The sequence below is a fragment of the Schistocerca piceifrons genome, chromosome 8 (assembly GCF_021461385.2).
Source record: "Schistocerca piceifrons isolate TAMUIC-IGC-003096 chromosome 8, iqSchPice1.1, whole genome shotgun sequence".
Taxonomy (NCBI): domain Eukaryota; kingdom Metazoa; phylum Arthropoda; class Insecta; order Orthoptera; family Acrididae; genus Schistocerca; species Schistocerca piceifrons.
In genome coordinates, this window is record NC_060145.1 from 11360221 (window position 1) to 11384973 (window position 24753).

The window sequence follows — 24753 nt, forward strand, 5'->3', positions numbered from 1 at the left end:
GCATACAGTGTGAATCTACCATAAATGCTGATAGCATAAGAGAAAAGTATAATGAGGAATGGAGTAGGAGAGTGACAGAACCCAACATTGTTCAACATCTGTTGGAATACATGATGTACTAAGGTGCGAGGCATAACTAAAAATAAAATATTAATGAGCCCCAAGGAGAGAAGAAATGGGAGGAGAGGACGTTAGTGAAATGGAAGTGAGTCCAAGAGTGTAACAGGTTGACGCATTTTAAGATGGAGAGTGAGTTATGATGCCCGCAATTCACGGAAACTAATGCAGAGTAGGAAGATCCAGATGCCTTGTGTAGTGTAGCAGGTACTCAGGTCTATTGAGTCAAGCCACAGAACCAGCTCTGCGATTGAGTACTGCACATCCGAAAGGTACACAGTTCTTCTGTGTTCGTTCATGTATTCTGCAAGTTTGGCGGCAGCATCATTATCTAGAAAGCTGTGCAGTGAACTTGTCGGCTACTAAATGATTTGAGTAATTTCTTGTATTGCTCTGCCTTCAATTGGCATTGGTAAGGCTTGAGAAGGGCCTCTGCCATCTGTTTAAATAAAACAGTTTAAGTTGTTGATGTTCGTGCACTTCCTTAATGTAGCAAATAATTACGCATTTTTTAATATGCTGCAGGACACTGCAGAAGGGTCTCTGCCATCTGTTTAAATAAAACAGTTTAAGTTGTTGATGTTCGTGCACTTCCTTAATGTGGCAAATAATTACGCATTTTTTAATATGCTGCAGGACACTGCTTCAATGTAGAAATTAAAATAGTCATCTTTTCTGTATACATTTGTGGCAGTCGTTGTCTTCAAGGAGATTCTCGAGGTCCTCAGGTCATTTTAATAGCGAATAAGAAAACTAATAGCTGATCATTTTCAGAAATATTGATTTGCGTAGATCAATACAGTTTGAACAGTATTCCTACTTCCGCTATAAGCCAAAACCTTTTTCCAAAGCTCTCCAATTGAGACACAAATGCATAATAAAGAGGCTGTGACCACAGCACAATGTAACATACGTTACTGTATTATTCTGACTGAGATAACTTTGGTGCCAGGTGCTGGTATTTATAATAAATTGAATCATCAATTGTTGAAACCAAATTAAGCCATTTTTTTACACTTTACAGGATAAACAAAAAACTGAATACTGCCACATGTATTATTGCTACATTACTGGAATTTTTCAGAACTGTGACTTCATTCTGATTCTATTGAGAGAGAAATAATTAACTTAGAGTACGCCATTTCGATATTTAATGATTTGAAAGTTTTGTGACTTAATAAATGAAAAGCACCAGTTTGCTTATTTGGTTTCAACAATTTACAAACATATTTTTTGCTTTTTTAGGATTTAATTGTATGAACACTTCATATTACATTAGCATGGTCTGACTAACTAGAAAAAACTAAATTATTTTAGCAGCAATAATGATTTAGTGCACGTTAGTCAACCACTGGCCAAGAAAGCACTTTTTCGTAGAGTGATCTCTTTGCAGCAGGCATGTATTCAATGACTTTCTTCATATCTTCCGTCTTCATTCTGGAAATAAGTACTTGGTATGCTGGGTAGGCCATTGGAATGCTGTCCATTAATTCTAGAAAGATGTGCTCATGTCTTTTTCTTAAGTGACAAAGACTTTATATCGTCATGAATGAGTGCAAGGGTATTGTTGTGTCTTCTTCTTGTTTGGGTTTTTCCCACGTTTTTCAACAGACGTGATTCCCTTAAGTAGCAGTTTACAGATTCGAAATGTGTGCGAATTTGTCACTGCACCTATATTCAGGAAAGCTTTCTTGCAAATATTTTTGCTTTCAATTCCAATCATTATATGGTAAAGGAATGTTGCATCCCTACAGTTTTCACAACATTCTGTATCAGTTTTCTGAGGACGCCTCTGCTTTACTCCCTTTGCTCCAATAAGGTGCTGCAGATGTAAGTCTGGGCGTCATTGGTAGTAAGATCAAGAAATTTTGCCAAAATATTATTATGTTTCATTACGTCAATGGAGTCATAACATTTCATTCTGCAGCTGAAAGGAAATTAATAATATGTGATTGGTATTTCTGGAAATATGGATATTATTTACGTTTATACAGTTTCCTACAGTTGTTCCAAGGAAGATTGATATTTAACTGCTAGATTCTCTAACTGCTTTCCCTGGAACATAATCACCTCTGTAATTTCCATAAGACAGGCCTTTGGTGTGAGCTGTCTTTACCTTACTTCTATCATAATCTGCACTACTATTCTTCCTTTCTGGAGCCATAGTAATACAACCAACTGCCGCTCAGTGAACATTAACAGTGACTGTTAGTGGCACAACAAAGGAAGTGGATAATTTTATCAAAGATGTGTAGTATTAGAGAAAAACAGATTTTGCCTGGTAATGAGCAGCATCTGCTGAAACGAAATAAGTCAGTGACTTATTTGGTTTCAAGAACAAACAGCATGAAGTGCACCACACACCACGTTTTCTACCATTTGTAGGAGCATGATGTGCTTCATTTCAACACCAAATGATAGATTATATCTTAAAAGTACTATTCCATGAAAAAAATTAAAACTGAAAATTTTGACTTATTTGTTTCGACAATTTGCGATTCAATTGTGTTTGCTAGAACATACTAGGACAATGCTATCAAATTAATTTACTTATTTAACTCCTGATAATTACAAACAGTGAAAAGGTATAAACAAAGAGCACTATTGATTTTTAAAAAGCCTGCAAACCATACTTGTGAGGGTAAAAAGTTTAAATAATACCAAAATAACAATAAAAATCCAGGGTGGAATAATGACAAAATAATGAAAAGGATAGGTTGTTACTCACCATATAGCATAGATGTTGGGTTGCAGATAGACAGGGGCGGTGGCAAGGGGGGTGCTATAGGCCGGTCGCCCCCCCCCCCCCCCCCCCCCCCCTCCCAATGGAGTATCATATTTCATTGGATAAAATGACTTCAAAAATCAGCGAATATATTACTCCAACAGATTCAATCTTCTTTTTTTTTTTAAATAATTATGTAGCGATATAGGTTACAATGTATTTCAAACACATTTTAACAAAAGTATAAGAGTGAAAAGTAGCTTACTATCTAAACCAAGAAATATCATTTAACTTAAAACAGACGTCTTATTATTTATTAAAACACATTTTGTACCCTGAACTCCAAAATAGTTATCATAAACTTCTTTAAGCAACAGTAAATTTTACCAATTTTTGTTGTGCCTATCTGCGACTAGGGAATAATAAAATACTGCTGGATACACAGTGGAACATATTGAGAAATTCGTATGTACACATCGTTTCTTGGAAGTGAAACATTATTAAATTGAAAGTAAATATGATGTCTTTGGCGTGCTACTGTTCTTCAAAATAAATTTATATTCTTGAACTGTTTTATTGTGTAATGAAGGGGATGGCTGTTATCCTGTGACTTTGTTCGGTTGTCAAACGTCATAAACAAACATGAAATTTGCATAGCCTGGTTGTGGTCTTTTAGAGGCTGGAGTTAGTAAGAGTGAAAAATTTCTGTAGGGATGTTGCCCGTGGGGGAATGGGGGGGGGGGGGGGGTGAAGAAGACAAAAGCTGGAGGAATTATTCACCATGAGGCCAGGACACGAAAATATCATCATTTAACCTGTACAAAGTAAGTAGTGCAGCTGCTGTGTGTTGAAGAATGCCTGTTCTTTGTGTGGCCCAGGATAAGTTTGTTACAGAGCAGTATCACCTGGGTTTCCGTAGCTGCTTTCTGATTTATTGATGGGTCTGGCTCTCGGAGATGAGTAAGTTATGGATGGAGATGAAATTGGCTAGTGTGATAATGATCAAAGTTTTGAATATAATAGAGGGAAACATTCCACGTGGGAAAAATATATCTAAAAAGAAAGGTGATGAAACTTACCAAACAAAAGCGCTGGCAGGTCGATAGACACACAAACAAACACAAACATACACACAAAATTCTAGCTTTCGCAACCAATGGTTGCCTCGTCAGGAAAGAGGGAAGGAGAAGGAAAGACAAAAGGATATGGGTTTTAAGGGAGAGGGTAAGGAGTCATTCCAATCCCGGGAGCGGAAAGACTTACCTTAGGGGGAAAAAAGGACAGGTATACACTCGCACACACACACATACCCGTGTATGTGTGGATGGATATGTGTGTGTGTGCGAGTGTATACCTGTCCTTTTTTCCCCCTAAGGTAAGTCTTTCCGCTCCCGGGATTGGAATGACTCCTTACCCTCTCCCTTAAAACCCATATCCTTTTGTCTTTCCTTCTCCTTCCCTCTTTCCTGACGAGGCAACCATTGGTTGCGAAAGCTAGAACTTTGTGTGCATGTTTGTGTTTGTTTGTGTGTCTATCGACCTGCCAGCGCTTTTGTTTGGTAAGTTTCATCACCTTTCTTTTTAGATATATGATCAAAGTTTTTGAATCATAATTGGTAGGCTTCAAAGCGTATTTATTTTAGGTACTAGGTATGTGGATCAAGAGAACCGAAAGAGTGTATGAAGCAGTTGCGATAGTTTGTATGGGGCCGAAGGGACTTTTTTTATTTTGTGCAGCTCAGTTTAGATGGAAGGAACAGTGACTGTGTGATATCTATACAGCATTATTGGCTGGGAGTTCCATGGTGGGGAGTCGGGCCGCCTGTTTAGTGTCCTTTATCTGACTTCGGTGACTTGCACATTGATGTCAGTGATGAAATGGTGACAAAGTCACACACACACACACACACACACACACACACACACACACAGACAGAGTCCTGAGCAGAGAGAATCCCCTATCCTGCCAGAAATTGGACCTGGAACCCCACGATCGAGAGTTGACACCGCTGACCACTAGTTCAAGAGCAGCTGACTACGGCGCGGTGCCCAGTAGTTGACGCAGCTTCCGGATCATGTGCTCCCTTCCCTCAGTTATCTCTGGAGAAGAACCTTTGCTTGCAGGGGGGTGCCTTCGGAATGCCAATCATGTGGGACTCAGCTGGCTTAAGGTTTGAGGTTTTGGAGGGAATACTGAAAGTACTGAATTTCTGGAACCCCTGTGAAGGAACAGTTTCCCATGAACACTGTAAATGTGACTGAAGAAAGCAAATAAGACAGCTAAAATACTGAAGATTGCTGAATAAAAAAGTATGATCGTCCTTTGGTGTGTAGCATTAGTTTTCTTTATCTTTTTAGCAACATTTTTTCTTGTTAGTTAACGACAAAAAAGATAGCTATAGTTTGTTGTCAGCTATCTTTTTGTTGTAGTCTTTGTTGAATTATTGTTGCCTTACTTATTATTTTTTATTTAATTTTTTTAAAACGAGTGTTGCTGTTACCTATTGTTAAACTAAAGATATGTGTATGCTTATTATATTATGTAGATTCATATATATGCTGGACGCACTAAACTGAACGAGCTGAGTGGAAGATGACATACTCCCTCAGATAGAAAAGTTAAGTTTTTATGAGGATGCTTTCTGAAATTTGAGTGATACGTCAGTAGCAATGTGTTTTGTATCAAATTGGTGCGAGTGAGAAACTTATACATACTGAAAAATTGTACTGGACTCCAAACAGTTCTGATGTAATTGTATGTAGTCTGTATTTTTTGTGGCAGTTGCATACTTCTTAACTTCAGCTCAAGTAACGGTTGTCTGGTCACTGTTACTTTGGATGTGATACATTGAAACTGCGGGAATGTGATGGTCAATGATTAGGGAGGAGTGTGAGTATATGACACAACTACACAGTTTTGATCTAATTCGCTGCTATATATCGATGAACATCATCAGAGAGAACCGTTTTCTTCAGGTGTACGGGAACAGGTAATAAGCAATGTCTGCCTGCAGTACCGTGGAATGATAATAAGGGAGCAATGATGTTCAGGGGTAAATGAAAATAATTTCAGCATGTAGGGTGAAATTGGGCCTTTGGTGAAAAGTGTTAGAAATACTTTGACAGACTAAGAATACAGAGAGCTTGTAAGAGAATGTATGAAAGTTACCAAAATGCTCAATCAAAAAGCATCGCAGGTACCTATGGAGATGATTTAGTTGCAGAATATGAATATACACATTGATAATATTTCTTCAAATATATGTAACAAATTTTGCATACATGAAGCATGCTGTTAGTGTGGCTTTTCACTATACACTGTTTTTCATTATGGGACAGTTACAATTTCCAGAAAAGTTGAAAGCTTTCAGCATGAGTAGCCCAGTTGCATTATTTATTTTGTTGAAGCCAGAAGAAATATGGCAACATTTGTCTTCCTTTTGATTTGCTCAGAAGATTACTTTTGTAGTAACTACTCCTTAATATTACTTTTTACAGGTCCTGGAGCTGCAAAATAAACTTCCAAAAGCACGTGTAGTGTACGCATCTGCTACTGGAGCATCTGAACCTCGGAACATGGCGTATATGACACGTTTAGGTATCTGGGGGGAGGGCACGCCCTTCAATGAGTTTAATGACTTTATCTCAGCAGTTGAAAAGCGGTAAGAGAAAGTTATAGTGTCATAAGTTTAATGTAAGTACTTTGTAACTCATTAACCCACAACACATTCTTCAAGAAATACATTTGAATAACGTAAAACTTTGTACGTACTGGGTGTAGTTTTTCACTCCTCTGTCATTATCCTCAAGAAAGACAGTTTGCCTTAATGTATTTGGGAATTTTCAGAGTAAAACAGAAAAGAGCAAAGTATGATTCTTTCAGGAGTTGTAGTTTTCGAGATGGTTGAGCTAATATTATATTAATGCCTGAGTACTCCGTGTAAATGTTTTGCCCGGGTGGAAATGTTGAGATAAGAGGGAAAGCTCTCCCAGAAAACTGCACATATTGTTAGCCTGTTTCTCCTACTAAAAATAGTCTTTGAAGACTTTTTGTGAGATTTCTAGCAGTTGGTAGCTGACAGAAGCTCACTATAGAATATTGATAACCTGTGCAAAAGCAGTACAAAAAATGAAACTATAATTTAGAAGTGAATATTGCATTTATTGACACCTGCCCCTCTGAGGAAGAAATTGACTGTGCAAGTTATTTTACGACACACTCAGCGCAAATGTACCATATACTAACGTATTTTTGAATCTGTTATGTTTCAGGCCATTGGCTATATTTAGTAGCAATGATGTTAGGGAAATGCAGGTGATTGTCAGCAATTCAAACACACTGGATGTAAACTGCCCTTGTATACTACTATGTTTCGTCAGTGTATTCACTCAAGTGTACTGCAATCAGTTGAGTGCGAGCAGTTTGCTGCATCAGATACACAGGCAACTTTGTATCTAAACCAATGTGCACCACTGTGTCCTATATATGCAGGGAACTACAGTATATGTAATGCTTGTTCTGAAAAGGATGAATGACTCAAATCAAACATAATTATTTTTTTAATTATGGTAGTTTCATGGTCCCTTGTCAGTTTCTCTCACTGCAACATAACTTATCCTACTTATCCACATAAATCAGTTTTTCTTTCAACTATTTCATGATCCAAATATTTCAATCATTTAACTATCTCACCCGAAATTGTTCAAGACTACTTCTGATGTTTGACTGTTAGACACAATCGCCCAAGAGATCAGTTTTGCCACATGCTGCTAATTGATGCTATACATGTATCACTCTGCAATCTTCAAACTGCTGAAAATTCACAATTATACATAATTTTTCATCACAAAATTACTTCTCACATATATTCTGCAAGGGTCACCTTTTCCTGGGGTGGAAACCTCTGTCACAGTGAAGGATGTGGAACCCGTGTGATGTCACCAGATGCAATAAAAAGTGATTCGTATTACTTCATTTATTTCACTGAATACATCTCATCTCTGTAACTTCAGCGGCAGCTGGCGACTTAGCGAGCCAATGAGGAATCTGCTGAACCCGGCAGCTGGCTCCGATAGCCATATCTCACTGCCATCAGCCTTATGCTCGTGTTGGTGCCTTCTAGTAAGCGGGTTGCCACCCACAGTGTGGAAGATGTGCCCCTTTGGAAGCTCTGCCTGGAAGTGGCGATGACTGCAGTGCGTGTACGTTGCAACTCGCGTGCCTTTCTGGGAGCACTCTGTCCCTCCCGAGTCACTGCCTGTGTTGTCCCAACAGATCGACCTCGATGTCAGATGTCTTGTCGAATGTCGATCCTGCCCCTCTGGTCTGGTAGGCCATCTGACCGAGCGATGCTGGAATTTAGAGCAGTTTGTGCCCCAGGCTGGTATGGTGTTGGTAGGTCACCGGACTATCTGTTTGTGACAAGAGATACTATAGGCCAGCTTATATCAACTTTAGTTACGGATGGGTGGTCATCTCGTAAGGTGGCAGGAGTAAGGAACTATCTCGTACACGAGATGTTACAACATAATAATCAGAGAATTGAGTGTGAACTACACAGACACCATTGATCCTACTTGTAGACTGACTTTAACCTTGTGAGGTGAAGTACTTATGGCGTCAAGGAGGGTCTCTACTTTTTGTCATCATTCGTCGTGACTGAATTGGTTTTGCTCTTCACGAGTTGTTAACAGTCTTCCTTTCAGCTACATTTGCTTAACCAATTCGGGTCATCCTCCTTAGTGCTTCTTAAATAGTATTATGAGAATAACAGAGCTGGTTGTTCTGCCCTCATGTAACACTTTTCTGCTGAGCTTGCTTGGACTCGCACACGGAAATGTTGATGTCGCAGTCTTAGTGACCTACTAACCGTGTCAAAATGTTTATGCCTAGCGGCTGGTTCATGTCGACACTTCCATGTGCTGGAGCAGTGCCATTCTGTTCAGACTTAGAAACTTGACTCTCATGTTTCCTTATTTTCTTGACGTGTAATAGTTCGATCTTTAGCACGGCTCAAATACTTCACTTTACCACTTTCCAACTCATTATACTAAAGATTAACCTTTTGTGTGCCCTTCTGGCCCGCAGCCCAACCGTCACCCTCGACCACTGACTGTCGACTGACTGACTACGGCACCTCAAAAGGGCCAATGGTCTGTCCGAGACCCCCCCCCCTCTCTGTCCCCTTCCCTCTTCCATCCCTGTTGGCGCATAACTATAAGTTCAGGAACATTCTCAAACACAAATGACATTGTACCCTACTGAAACAAGATGCTAATATTGATCTTTTAGTAAAGATACTAATAATCCAGGACAGGGAGGACAGATTTAGATTTCAACTAACAGTGCAGCTATCATGAGTGCATTGCAGGTAGTCGTGTAGCCTCAGCATTATTATAACGGCGTATATTACATATTGATTGATGCTTGTACATGACAAAGTTATATTGTAATGTGTGCTGTTAATTATGCTGAGTCTTTTTATCTACCTACAATGTACTGATGGTAGCTGCGCTCTCTGCTGAAATATAAATCTGCAATAAGATACAGATGATAATCCAACCAGTACTGACCTTCCTTTTTCTCCGGCACAGGCCACAATTATTCCCATGGAACCAAACTTCATCGTATTAATAATGGTACTCTTAGATATACCAAACGTTTGAGAGTAATGTGAATGTTTCATGGTGCTACTACGTAGGGTGACATTTTTCCCATTGTAGGTTTGGTATCAGAATTTGCTCTGAAACTCTTTTAGTGTATTAGATTTCTAACTCTTCCATATTCGTCTATTGTTTTCATTGGTTGTAGAATGGTGTCTGTGTGGAATATATACTGATAGTTTCAATTGTCTTTCACCGTGCTTGTGTAATTTTGGTCATAAATTCTCTCATGCTTAAGTACTGCATTAATACAGGTTCCAGTGACAACAGTTATGTGAGAGGCAAATTTTTGTACAAATAATTAATTTTCTTGCTCACCTGTAATCAGAAGAAATTGATTATTATTTTAATATAATGTAATTAGATAAATAAAATATTTACTCACCCACCGGCAGCAGGAGAACACTTGAAAAAGATTTTACTTATGCAAGTTTTCGGAGCCAGTGGCACCTTCTTGTGGCAGGAGGTTTGAAGGGGAAGGAAGAAGGGTGAAGGAAAAGACTGGAGAGTTTTAGGAAAAGAGTTAGAGTTCAGAAAAGTCACCCAGAACCCCGAGCAGGGGATACCTACTAGACGGAATGAGAAGGAAAGACCATACCCCTTTTCCTAAACCTCACTAGTCCTTTTCCTTCTTATAGCCTTGCTTCTGGATTTCATTTTTATCAGTTGATTAGATTGTATGTGCAACAGTTGTGATGCTTCTGTATGTGTTCAAGTTTCAGAAATAGGATTGGTTTTGTTAGAGCATAACCATATAGTTAACTGATGTTTGCTTTGAGACAAAGTGTATTGCAGTTGAAAATTGTAGATGTAAGTTAGAACAGCTTCCTGCAATTACCATCAGTAGCACATTTTGGAAGAAAAACTTTACAGAATGTGGTGAATTGCATATGTGTAATGGAGCAATTTTAAATTAAATTCTTACTTTTACATAGTTTGGAAGATCTGACAGTAACTTTGAGGCTAAAAAGAGAGACCGAAGAAGCTGTGGACGAGAAGGAAAAATACAGGAAGAAACTTTACTTTTGAAAGTTGTAGAATCACACTGAGATTAGCTTTATTTGAAGCCAAAAGGTTCTTATTGTCACCTGGCACAAAAATGGAAAAAATGACATACGGAAGAAATAGGGAAACAGAAATCTCAACAGTGATTGTTAAAGTTTGCGTAAATGTTTACAGTTATTCAAATTGTCTTGTTCCTGTTTTGTGTTTCACTCTTTTAGTCTCAGTTTCTGATGTATCAGAGTGTAGATGTTAAATTGACTCATTTAATTGCCGAAGCCATTGTTTTTCTGTATGTTGACAATAGTTCTATGAAAGAGTTAAAGGTTTTTTTTTTTTTTTCCTTCTTTTTCAGAGGAGTTGGTGCTATGGAAATTGTGGCAATGGATATGAAATTACGAGGAATGTATATTGCACGGCAGCTCAGTTTCCACGGTGTTTCATTCAAAGTAGATGAAGTTTCCTTATCAGATGAATTTATCAGAGTTTATGATGCATCTGTAAAGTTGGTGAGCCACTCCTTGTTATCCAGTAATAATTGGAAATGATACGTAATAAAACCTGCATGCACCACCTTCAAGAGCACCAGAACATTAAACCAGTAGGCTTGGGAAAATTGTAGGTTCTGATCTTTATACAGTTTCCCTCACTTTATAGAGAGCTCCTTGCTCTTTCAACTGAGAATGTAAGTTGTGTGGTTGTTAATAGTGGTAACTTTGTGACTGGTATAGTTGTTAAGAATACCACTCAGATACCTGCTAACTACATTTATGAATTGGTTTGAAATGTGGAGGCAATAGTGCAGGTGTCTAGCTTCTATAACATTGCTTCAGAATTCAGTAAACTCTTTTACATACCAGCACATGGAGGGTAATATATGATTTTCGTACTGTAGTAACAAAGTAGCCATATTCTCAGTCAGCAAATTGTTGCCACTGCCCCTGAAACTAGGTCATCTGACACTGAAGACACACAGCTTGTGTAACTCGTACACATGCAGCTGTGACTCGAAATCTGCTGACATGTGGATTATATTGGCTAACGTAACATGTAAGATAGTATATCACTACTCGCCAAATAAAAGGCACAGCAAGTAGGGGCTGTGCATTTAAAAAGAGGCAAAACGTTTCTTAACTACTCGTTCTACCTCAAAAGCTTTTCTTAGCTACTCGTTCTTCCTCAAACTGTTTTCCAACGCCGTCCACTGAGCAAAGGCGCCCTCGGGCTCTCCCCGTCTCACTCACGCACATGCCCGGGTATTGTAGGGAGCTGCTCAAACACTCCAGCTCTCTTGCATTTGGCCTCTGCAGTACATACAGTTGCGTGGACTGTGATAGAGCTGTGAGACAGCCCACCCATATCCACCAGTGCCTGCTTGTGCCCTGCTGGAACAGCCTCTGCTGCCCTAATGTGATCCTTCCTAACCTTCTACTGTCCTGTTCCACCTTAATTTCCCTACTACCTACACCTGTCGAGTAGTGTTGGTAGACCCCCTCCACCCATACATGAGCATGTCCGTGCGTCATGCATGTGAGAGGGGAAAGGTGTAACAGGGACCCTTCACTGATTTGCTTGTGCTCATGTCACGCTTGCAGCTCCTGTCACCCCAAGATGATGCCACAGAAGGTCATGAAACCAGAGGGCTGAAAAAGCATAAACACTGTGCTGCTTTGGATCACGTTCAAATTCCCATGAAAGATTTTTGACGGTTCCATATTGTTCTACCTGTATACCAGAAAAAATTGTGGTCGTGTTACACTCCAAAGGGAACAGGTCACGTTCAGTGGTGTTGCAGCTCCACGTTTTCCTTAGACAAAGGTTGAATCAGCTTGGGGAGTTGTTGACAGAGTCAAGGATCGCCAAAAATGTCATTTTATTGCCCACGGCACTGCAAGCTGTTGTTTTTGACCATGTTACTCTTGGGAATCAGTGTCCCAAGGGAAGGGATGGTTTCATTGATGCCCTTTATACCATCCCCCAAGGCCTTTTCTTCTCAAGTATGAGTGACAGTGTGTCTGAAAAGTTTTCCTCAGCACCCATAATAAAACTGTGGATTTGATTTCACTGCTGGGTGTCACAGTTACTGGAGAGTTTTCAGGATATAAGTTGAAATGTGAGTAAGAGAATGTGTGACAACCTTCCCATCATGTGACTCGTCTGTGGTGGCATTGGAAATAATTGTGGTGAAATTTGGTGCCAATGTGACATCATTAAACTTTGCATCATGATGGGAGACAGTTATGGAGTTTCAAGCAAGTGTTCATTAATTACTTTGTGAAGTGTATATACTGAGAAAATATTTGAAAATACTGTAGTGAAGTGTCAGTCATAGCCTCATACTTAAGCCTTTCCATGTTAACATATTCTCTTGTGAGTAATAACATGTGTTGTAGCAAAATGCATTATTATTAATACCCATATGGTTGTGCCCGCCCAGCTGGCTGCGCGGTCTAACGTACTGCTTCCTGAGCAGGAAGGCGTGCCGGGGACTGCCCGGTGGATTAGTGTCCAGGTCCGGTATGCCAGACAGCCTGTGAGTGGTTTTTAAGGTGGTTTTCCATCTACCTCGGCGAATGTGGGCTGGTTCCCCTTATTCTGCCTCAGTTACACTATGTCAGCGATTGCTGCGTAAACACTGTCTCCACGCACGCATACACCACAATTACTCTACTACACAAACATTTGGGGTTACACTTGTCTGGTATGACACGTTCCCAGGGGAAGGGGGCGGGGGTCCAGTGGGGGCCAAACCACACAATAACACTGGGTTCAGTGTGGGACGGCGGTGGGGTGGGTGGACTGCTGTGGGGTTTTGAACCATTGAGGGCTACAGCAGGACGAAGCCTCTCCCATCGTTTCTAGGTCCCTGGTTTAATACACAATACACACACCACCCATATGGTTGAATTATGAAATTATTTCAGTTTTGTTTGCATGAAATTTAAGCATTTGTTAGCTTTGCATGTCAATTTTAATCTTGGTACAAAGAGGAAGATTAGTAAGAAAAGTTTATAAATTGCTGAAAGTTTGAGATTTCAATATCTAATGTACTTTACCTTTCCAGTTTTAGTATAATGTTGATAGATTTCATCAAAGACAAGAAAGGTGTGTAGCAGTTGATGGTACATTTTTGGGTTTGCAGAAGAGATGAGGATTTGTGGTGTACAAGTCAGGTTATCATACCATTTCCTGAACAATATTTTTGGCTACCTACCTAGTGTCTTCCCCTGTGGATCAGATATTTTACAAGCGCATGCTGAAATCCGACGTATCTGTTTTTCACCTCGGCCTTTGTCCTCTTGCTGCTCCCACTCCCATCTAAAGCTGCACCTGTGATGTTGCTGAGGCGTAGCATGTCAGGGACCACTCATCTAGTGTGAGTCGCAAGCAACTGGCAGAAGTCGGAATGGGACATGCCACAAAATCGGAAGTTGGGCTGCACTGTTCACAACTGCTATTATGTTGTAATAACTCATTGAGCAGCGCTCCAAGAGCATGGTCAGGTGGAGCGTACTCGAGTCCATTGTTGAAATGTTACTCAATTAGTTTACTGCTCGGAGTACAGTCACGAAAGATTGTTTCTGCCCTTCCTATGCTTAAAAAACTGCTGATCTGTCACTTGTAACCACAGTGTCCCTTCTTAAATTATTTGCTATGATGGAGGCAACGGAGGGCCCAAATTATATATCCTGTGGAGGACACTTTGAAAATGCTGGGGGATCTTTTTCCTCCTAAAACTATAAAGCTGTTCCAGCTTGTGATGACGACCACCTTCTTCTTGTATGGTAATAAATTTTATGAAATGACAAACAGTATAGCGATGGGCTCTTCGTTGTCTCCATCATTGGCTAATTTTTTTATGGAGACTTTTGAGGAACATGCACTACATTCGGCTCCCCTCCGTCCACTCCGTGTATTGCAAGTCCGATGCATACCAATTTATACCTTAATGCACAGAGTTTCCATCATCCTGTTCAGAAGCGAGCCGTTTTTAACACATTGGTATATAGAGCAAAAACTGTTTCTGACCAGGACCACTTGAAGTCCGAAATTAACCATCTGAAGTATGTGTTCCAAAAGAAAGGCTATGGTGCACGTGATATAAAGGCAGTGTTCTCCAAGAAAAGGAAACTTGAAATATTCCCTATGAGTGTGGAAGCAATTACATAGGTCAGACCATTCGTACCGTTTCTGACCGCTGAGCAGAATACCAGCAGCATATTAAAAATAGAGAACTGGAGAAATCGGCAATTGCGGAGCACAGTCTCATGAACAAACACAAATTACTGTTTTATGAAACAAAAATTTTGTCCCATGCCACCACCTACTGAGAGTCTGTTGTTATAGAGGCTGTTGAAATAAGGACAAGCGAGAAGAACTTTTACCACGATAGCGGATACTATCTGAGCGGTGCATGGAAACGAGCGATTGATGCAGGGAATCACCAGAGACGTTCCTTCCAGGGTTTACGTTCCCATGGAAGCGATGGCGCCACTAGCGCAGACATTGACACCGTCTGCGACAGCGATACATAATCGCTGACCAATCACAAGCCGTCCAGTCAGAAGATGTCCACGCGCTATATAAGGTCACCACAGCTGCAGTGAAGATAGTCAGTTGCCCCTGGGGATGACAGTGGAGGCTGTCATTGAAAGCTCGAGATTTTATCCTGAATTGATGTGGCAAGAAAGACAAGAATGTTTTACATATCAGTGCCATCGCGAAAGACTCACTATCATAGTGATTAGACAACTTACATATGTGACGAGGACTTTGCTACTTGTCATGTGCACACATAAGGAAAGTTTTCCTTATGTTTACATCTACGTACATCCTCTGCAAGCCACCATACAGCTCGTCTCAGAGGGTATTGTGTACCTACTAGTTACTTCCTTTCCTGTTCTACTCATAAATAGATGGTGGGGAAAAAGACTTTTTATATGACTCTGTAAGAGCCGTAATTTCTTGTATGTACACTATGTGATCAAAAGTATCCGTACACCCCCAAAAACATACGTTTTTCGTATTAGGTGCATTGTGCTGCCACCTACCGCCAGGTACACCATATTAGTGACCGTAGTAGTCATTAGACGTCATGAGAGAGCAGAATGGGGCACTCCGTGGAACTCGCGGACTTCGAGCATGGTCAGGTGATTGGGTGTCACTTGTGTCATACATCTGTACACGAGATGTCCACACTCCTAAACATCCCTAGGTCCACTGTTTCTGATGTGATAGTGAAGTGGAAATGTGAAGGGACATATACAGCACAAAAGCGTACAGGCGGACCTCGTCTGTTGACTGACGGACACTGCCAACAGTTTAAGAAGGTCGTAATGTGTAATAGGCAGACATCTATCCAGACCCTCACACAGGAATTTCAAATTGCATCAGGATCCACTGTAAGTACTACGACAGTTAGGCGGGAAAACTTGGATTTCATTGTCGAAAGGGCTGCTCATAAGCCGCACATCACACCGGTAAATCCCAAACGACGACTCGGTTGGTGTAAGGAGCATAAACGTTGGACAATTGAACAGTGGAAAAACATTGTGTGGAGTGACGAATCGTGGTACACAATCTAGTGATCCAATGTCGGTGTGGGTATGGCGAATGCCTGGTGATCATCATCTGCCAGCGTGTGTAGTGCCAACAGTAAAATTCGGAGGCAATGGTGTTATGGTGTGGTCGTGTTTTTCACGGAGGGGGCTTGCACCCCTTGTTGTTCTGTGTGGTACTATCACAGCACAGGTCTACATTGATGTTTTAAGCACCTTCTTGCTTCCCACTGTTGAAGAGCAATTCGGGGATGGTGATTGCATCTTTCAACACGATTGAGCACCTGTTCATAATGCACAGCTTGTGGCGGAGTGGTTACGTGACAATAACATCCCTGTAATGTACTGGCTTGCACAGACTCCTGACCTGAATCCAATAGAACACATTTGGGATGTTTTGGAAAACCAACTTACTCTGTGAAGAATGGGCTGCCATTCCCCAAGAAGTCGTCCAGCACCTGATTGAACGTATGCCTGCAAGAGTGGAAGCTGTCATCAAGGCTAAGGTTGGACCAACACAATATTGAATTCTAGCATTACTAATGGAGGGCGCCACAAACATGTAAGTTATTTTCAGTCAGGTGTCCGGATACTTTTGATCAATTAGTGTACCTTTGTAGCCTTATGCAAAATGTATGTCGTTGGCACATATGTCAGTTTCAGTAGAATTGTTCTGCAGTCAGTTTCGAATACGTTACCACACTCCTCACTTGTCCGATGTCAGACATATAGTGACTGACCGTAGTATCGGCTTCAACGAGCTACGGAGATCAGAATTGCTCTTACGGCAGATCCTCCAATCACACTGTCCTCAGGCCTCAATCTCGGCTAGCTTCTCTCCTCCATCCCTGTCACGACAACAGTGCCTAAGTTTGACACTCGAACGCATCTGTTTGCAGTCTCCCTCTCCACGTATCCTGTCTCTACAGTCTGTCCCCATACATTATTGAGTACCCCGTGCAACACCTCCTACCTGTACCGAAGTGAACTCACTGGTGCCACATTCCTGCCCCGTGCAACTATCACTGGCTGCCCCTCTGTCCGGCAGTCACCCCTCATCGGGCTCTCTCGACCTCCTCCACATTCCACCATCTCATTCCACCTGACATAGCCTCTTAAGCCAGTGCCAGCACCTTGTAGCACCCCCCCCCCCCCCCCTCTCTCTCTCTCTCTCTCTCTCTCTCTCTCTCTCTCTCTCTCTCTCTCTCTGTGTGTGTGTGTGTGTGTGTGTGTGTGTGTGTGTGTGTGTGTGTGTGTGTGTTTCTTTTTTTTCTGTACTACTTGTCTTTTAAGATGGAACTGGTCTGAAAGCTTAGTAGTATTTGCAGTCTTGTTTGTGTGCCCATGAACCACTGAATGTCTCAGGTTTGTGGTAAGTTGTTATCTTTACTCCTTTTGTTATATGTATTCACCAAGTGCTTACCATAAACCATATTTTGTAATTGTATTTGCTGTACTGTTATGAACTCCATTTGCACGATTGTGTTCCAGTGGGTGGATGCCATGCGAAAGTTCCAGGAAGCAGCTGAACTTGTTGATGCGGAGAACCGTATGAAAAAGACCATGTGGGGACAGTTTTGGTCTTCACATCAACGTTTCTTTAAATACCTGTGTATCGCATCTAAAGTTAATCATGCTGTCACAGTGGCACGGTAAGTTAATTTACAGAGATATCAATGTAATGCTAATGAATCTGTTGAGAAGATCCTCAAGGATGTCATAAACAATACATAAACACATTTACAGCACAGAAAGGTACCAATGTTCCTTCCACTGTCGTAAGTTTAATGATCCTCATTGATGCGGAATAAGTAAAAAAAATTATGTAACATATTTTTAATTAAGAAGCAATAACAAACTTGTCACAAAACTTGTATTTGTATAATATATTTACAAAAATAACATTATGAGTAGGACAGGTTGCTGCTCACCACACAGGGGATGAGTCGAGCGTGCTGCCTGTGGGAGCGTGCAGGGACGCAGTGGGGCAGGATGCGTAGCAGAATTGGGAGGTTGTGAGTGGGTGGTGGGATGGAAGGGACGGGGGCTGGGGGAGTGGTTACGGGAGAGAAGGGGAAAAGGGTGTAGTGCACTGGTTGAATGTGTAGTGCTGCAGTGTGAGCAGGGAAGGGGATAGGTAGAGAGAGGACTGGGCTAGCGAATATTGAGGCCAGGCTGGTTATGGCAACATAGGACATATTGCCTGTTGCAGGGAGAGTTCCCAGCTTTGCACTTCAGAATAGTTGGTGTTGGTAGGAAGAATCCATATGGTGCAGGCTGTGAAGTGGTCATTGAAGTGAAGCCCATTGTGTTAAGCAGCAATGGTCAGCAATTGGGTGGTCAAGTTATCTTTCGGCCACAGTGTAGCGGTAGCCGTTTGTCTGGACAAGCAGTTCGATAGGTGTCCTGTCTACGTCGAAAGCAGCACAGTGGCTGCAGCTCGGGTTGTAGACAGCTTTCACTTGTAGCTCTGCCTTTGATGGGGTAGGAGAGACATGTGAGTGGACTGGAGCATCTGGTGGTAGGTAAATTCCACATTATCTACTTCCATTACAAAGATGTTTTATTGGATAAAAAAAAAGACTTAAGTTACCACATGCTATGCATACTACACGAACTACACATCAACTAAGCAGAGGAGACTTTGACATGTGGCACTTGAAAAGGCACATTTGAAAGGGAAGCAACACTTGGCACGAAGACCGTATATCACCTAGTAATGTTAGGAACATTTTCTCCACAATTTACAACTTGGGACGAGTCTAGTGACACACAACAGAATACCAAGAATGCAATAGCATTGAAAACATGTTTTGTGAAAAAAATTGCACTTGGGATGTTTGACATTTCCAGTCTTCATGTGTACCTCGGATTTTACTGATTATTATATTTGTATGCTAATGTATGTTCATAGGGAGTTATATAAAGCAAAAGAATGAAGTAGAGAAGTAATCTTGTTTATCTCAATGCAAATCTTTTAAAAGTCTCAAAACTAATACATTTTGCATTTGTGTTACAGGGAGGCTGTAAAGTGTGGCAAATGTGTGGTTATTGGCCTGCAGTCTACTGGAGAAGCAAGGACACTGGAGCAGTTAGAAAGGGACGATGGGGAATTGTCCGATTTTGTTTCGACGGCAAAGTAAGTTTTGTATAGACTGTTATTTTCATTAACTGAACTACAGGAAAATGGAGGATGTCATTTGAGTCAGGAAAATGGAGGCTATCATTTGAGTGTCTTCATGTCTGTAGGTCCAATTTCTGTTGGTAACTTGTTACTTTTGTCTAAAATGAGATCTTTGTAAGTTAAAAATGTGATGATTAAGGCGTACATTCTTTGTGGTAGAGTAAGCCGTGGACACAAACCAAATTTGTTCCCTCATTGTTCATACTCCCACACACTGTACAGGTAAATTTAGACATGAATCTGGAAGCGCACTAGAGTTCAGTAGCTTAGCAGCTGAGGCGACTGCTTAAGGAAAGCAGGCGATCCCAAACACTTCGACTGTTGACTGGCAGAGGTTCTTGGTAGCAGTGATGGATTCGTCACACTGCAGGGCAGCAGTTTCAGTCAGTTCCCACCATTACCTCTTTGTATTGCTTCCTTTGTCAAAACATTCATTTTAATTCAGTTGAAAAATGTTAGTTCAGTTCAAAAAATTGGAACAAATTTTGTTAGGTGTGAATATCGTGGTTGTGCAGAACTAAAATTTGTCAAGATGTTTCAAATTTTTGACAGTAAACTTTCAGAAGAAGCTTAGTAAAAAACAAACTAGGATACAGGAAGTAGTTTCAGCCCCATGGCAGTAACTTTCTGTTTTCAGTTGTCAAAGGCAGGGTAGTCGCCTGAGAAGCACGGGAGGGGGGTGTGCTACAATTTCTATAGTTAGTGGATGTGGGTCCAGAGTGACTTTAATTTGGCACTGTTTCTGGGCGTCCGACATTATCCTCACTAGTCATGAGGTCTCTGCCAGTGTCAGTTATTTATTATTTTTCTCATTCTTTCGCACGAGTTGAATGCCTAGGTTAGCCCACCCATCTAGGTGTGCGGTCTAACGCCCTGCTTCCCGAGCGGGAAGGCATGCCGGTCCCCGGCACAAATCCGTCTGGCAGGTTAGTATTGAGGTCTGGTGTGCCGGCCAGCCTATGCGTGGTTTTTAATGTTGTTTTCCATTTACCTCAACAAATGCAGGCTGGTTCCCTTTATTCCGCCTCAGTCGGCGATTGCTGTGTAAGCGCTATCTCCACATACACGTATGCCATAATTACTCTACCACGCAAACATTTGGGGTTATACTCGTCATTCCCGTTGGTGGGTGGGTCTACTGGAAGCCACACCGCAAAGTAACCCTGGGTTCGGGGTGAGGTGGCGGTGGTGTGGGATGGACTGCTTTGGCCTGTTGTGGGGTTCTGACCCACTGAGAGCTATGGCGGGACAAAGCCTCTCCGTCGTTTCTGGCTCCCCGATTTAAATACAATGCAGTACACTGCCTAGGCTGCAAACCCTATTTCACAGCCCAGCTTTCAAGATTGTAAGTTTAGACTGTATTATGTGAATTTCTTGTCACGATTTTTTATGTTACGTTGTACTAAGAAGGAAATGCATCTTACCTTGACAATACCAGACATATTTAACCCCCCCCCCCCCTTCCCCCAATGTTCCAATTTCAGTTCTGTAATCTCATTTGATTTGAAAATCGTTATTTCCATCGATGTGCCAACACCTGTTAAAAAGCTGACCTGCTATCATATTAGGAAAGTTTGAAGTGCTGCCATTTAGAATGCAGATTAGCCTCGGTCATACACTGTAAGATGCCTTGCAAAGTTCAAATATAGATGTAGAAGAGTAAGCTCTATCATTAATTGTTTATAACGGTTTCTGTTGTCATGCCTCGAATGTCTTCACTCAAATGGTACTCTCGACCATTAACTGGGCAGGGGCACTAAATTGTGAGATGTATTTGCTGGCCTGTACTCAAACCTTCAGGTGGTGGTACTGTTGACAGACACATGTAAAACTGCTGAAAATAATCCTAGCTTTTGGAACTAGCTTCTTTCTTGAGGATGAAAGAGTGATGGACTGGAGAGAGCTAAGAAAAAAAGGCAGAAGCCGGGAAGCGTGTAGTACTGCTGTACTCGAGTGTAGTACTTTGGTATGATTAGCAGTTGTCCTGAAAAGTCCCCTAAACTGCCCAGCAGAAGGAGTGCAAGGGACACTGAATAGACAGATGAGAGAGTTTTAGCTTAAGAGAAAAGAATGATAGGAAATTCGTCATTGAAGATCAATGGCTGGGAATATTGAAAAACTCCACATTTCCAAGAAACTAAACTTTTCAGGAGGCACAGAAAACGTCCCAGGTCTCAAAATTATGCTGAAATCCGATTTTTCTTCTCATTTTTCATTAAAATGAATTTAGCGGGATGAATGTCAGTGCCCTGTAGGCAGTCCTAATATATGTTCTTGACGTTATGTTTAAATTTATTTACTAAACTTGTGGGCTTTCTCAATATGTTGTAAAAAATAAACATAAATCAGTACTCAACACATACTTTATTCCTGATATGGACAAAAATCAAACAAATTATGGCTATTTTCCATTCCCTTTGGCATTATACTCCACACAGGGTTCATTTCTTGACAGATGTTGGCCAATTCTATATGTCAGAATAGAAATTCTTGATGATTTCTTCGCCGGCCGGTGTGCCGTGCGGTTCTAAGCGTGTCAGTTTGGAACTGCGTGACCGCTACGGTCGCAGGTTCGAATCCTGCCTCGGGCATGGATGTGTGTGTTGTCCTTAGGTTAGTTAGGTTTAAGTAGTTCTAAGTTCTAGGGGACTGATGACCTCAATAGTTAAGTCCCATAGTGCTCAGAGCCATTTGAACCATTTTTGATGATTTCTTCTTTTGGTAGGAATTGTAGAAATTGCCATAGGTCATGCATTTTCTTCTCATTTATGGATTCATGATCATCATAAGCCTGACTCCTGGGGCTTAGTGGAATTACAATTCGATTAGCCAGTTAGGAACATGTGCTCTTCTGTCCCATCAGTGAATGACCTGTCTTTAACACCACCAAGAGTTTCATGTGAATAGCAGAACTGCATGAATTGTGTTACATGAAAGTGCTGTTTGTTATTTCTAGGTGAAGCCCTTCCTTGAGTTTCAGTGGAAATAGCTTTGTTTTTGTGTAACTTCAGCCACCATTCCTTAAAATTTAGCATTTCTTCTGTTTTCGGTATTTTCACTTCAAAATTCATTTTCCTCTGGATTCTGCATATTCTTTCAGCAAATATATCGTATCCACCTTTCTGATTTTCCTTCTCTCCATGCTGGAATCTCTGTCACAAGGAAGGCAAGAGTGGTCTCTTATTGGAAAGCAATGGGTGATGAACTGAAATCTTCCCTGTGCCACAGACATTAAACAAAATCAGAGGATGAGTGAAGGTGTTTAAAATGTTGTTTAATGTTTTTGAACATCTGCCACATAATATTAACGTTAAGTTTAGGGTTAAGATAATTCCATTCTTTGTTGGTATAATGTGCTTTCCTGACCAGAAACTAGTTGATGTGATTTTTCATTTCCGCTATAAAAGCCACTGGTTTTGCATTTTCAGGAGGGCATTTTTCCCTCTTATGTAGCGGAGTTTTACCTTTTTTAGCTGATTGCACAGGTACTTTATTCAGTCACTACAGAGACTAAAAAAATTTAGAAGGCAATTTTACAAACCTGAATGTAGACCCTGATAACCAAAAAACGTACGACTGTCCTGGTTTCTTCCTCCCAAATTTCTTATCACTGTAAGCTTCTTTCTTGCCACTGGTTTTACTTCTATGAGGCTTTGAAGGGATCCATCCTGTTCATATTTTGTTAGGAAACGGATAAATTTTATGTATAATTCTATCCTGCTGCCCTCCATTATCTTAGTTGTCATGCACTTCATTCGACAACTGGTAATAGAATTACATATTCAGTTGAACTTGGGGTTCTAATCATTATGTTCACTGTGGTAATTAAACATTAATTTTGAAGCAATACTAAGATTCAGGTTATAACTCACCTGCAGTCATAACCGTGTTATTTTGGTTGAATTCTATTCCCTTTCCAATTTGTATATGCATCATTTTTCACTCTTGCTCGTTTTATGGCTATATGTTTTAGAAATTCCACTGTGTTTATTCTTTTTTTTTTCATTACTTTCTGAATTCGTCACTAGCATCGCAGTTGTCTGGCACTTTACCACCAATAACAATATAAATTGATTAAACCAAGGAGTAAGAGGCAATATCGGCTATTCTCTCTGTTTAAAATAGTGCTGACAACTTAGAACTCTGAGAAAGCCTTTCTCTTTTGTACTTGTGGGGTTTCTCTTCAGGTAAGGTGATACAATGGCTGCAAAACAATACAAGAAATGCCAGAACATGTGAGATTTCTCTGTATTATGATGGGGCTATATGTTTAAAGTAAAAAATCAGAGCTAACTCGATTTTTTCAAAAAATGGACATGTGGGGTTTCTCAGTATTCTCTTTCAAATGACACACAAGTCATGGTGAAGGTCGCCCAAACAGTCGCATCAGTACACAGTGTATCAATCCCTCTGGTGGCAACGAAGGCATTCTTACCTGCAGATGATCGTAAAGGTATCAAATGGTATGCTGGCATTGATTGTCACAAGCAACTTGTGTCTTTTGTTGCAATTCGGCAATGGTTCTTGTAGGCCCTGGAGAATGAGTAAACTCCTAGACCATGTCCCATATGTGTTCGGTCCACAAGAGATCTGGTGATCTTGCTGGCCAGAGCACAAATTGTATGCTACAAAGAGCACATGGCATCGCAGCATTTGTCTGTGGACTTGAATGGCCAGTCGAATAAGCACGTCACCTTCATGTCGAAGAAATGGCAATAGCACTGTGATAACAACCTGTGAAATGTAGTGGACAGCAGTTACCTCAAATTGCCCCTTATTGCTCCCCACACACCCACAAAGCAAGAAGCCTGGGATGGGACCCGTGTGTTGTGAGTGAATGCACTGTGGAATAGACAGCTCACCAGATGTATGCCCATCATTTGTATGCAGACAAACTTACGCTTATCACAGAGTGCCATTCCACTCGCTAGTCAGCTCTTTCATGACACCAGGGTAACCATGTTTGACAGTGTTGTGGTGTCAGTGGCACACGATCTTAGTTCTCCTGCAAGAAGATCGTTCCTGTTATTCCCTGATGACATAGCCACAACATATGCCCAGATTTCGTTCCCAGATGACGATCGGCCACCTACTGCTGCTTGCACTTTATGCCAGTGTTACATGGACATCCAGAACCACCTATACAGGTGTGGGAATGTTCCATAGACCACTATTGAAAGCAGCGACTCTTCACCGATACAGTATGCCCGACAAGAGCAGCAGTCCATCTATATGTCTATCCAGTTTCCAGCTGGCCCCCCACAGTACGACCCCATTCAAATGGCTGAAAGTGTACATACTCAGGAGTACATACTTATCGGCTGGGCACAGTTGTAGTTACCGCTTGCAGAATTGAAACAGACGACCGTGACATGTGAATCACTAACACCCCAACCCCTCAGTGTGCATATATTATACACTAGTGTGTGACTAAAGATATTTCTTGTGGGTGTCATCCTCACCTCCCCCTGACATTTTGGCATGTATCGTCACTTTCTGAAACT

At 41.1% G+C, this 24753-nt stretch overlaps 1 protein-coding gene across 2 annotated transcripts in view; it reads left to right on the forward strand.

Moving 5' to 3' along the window:
- The window catches only part of LOC124711125 (protein strawberry notch), a 265197-nt gene that overhangs the window by 104584 nt on the left and 135860 nt on the right, over positions 1-24753 (forward strand). For both annotated transcript variants that reach the window (XM_047241011.1, XM_047241013.1), the window contains 4 exons: positions 6341-6504; positions 10863-11016; positions 17557-17717; positions 19085-19204. In XM_047241011.1, coding sequence (XP_047096967.1) covers positions 6341-6504; positions 10863-11016; positions 17557-17717; positions 19085-19204 — 599 coding nt within the window. The remainder of the gene's footprint in view (positions 1-6340; positions 6505-10862; positions 11017-17556; positions 17718-19084; positions 19205-24753) is intronic.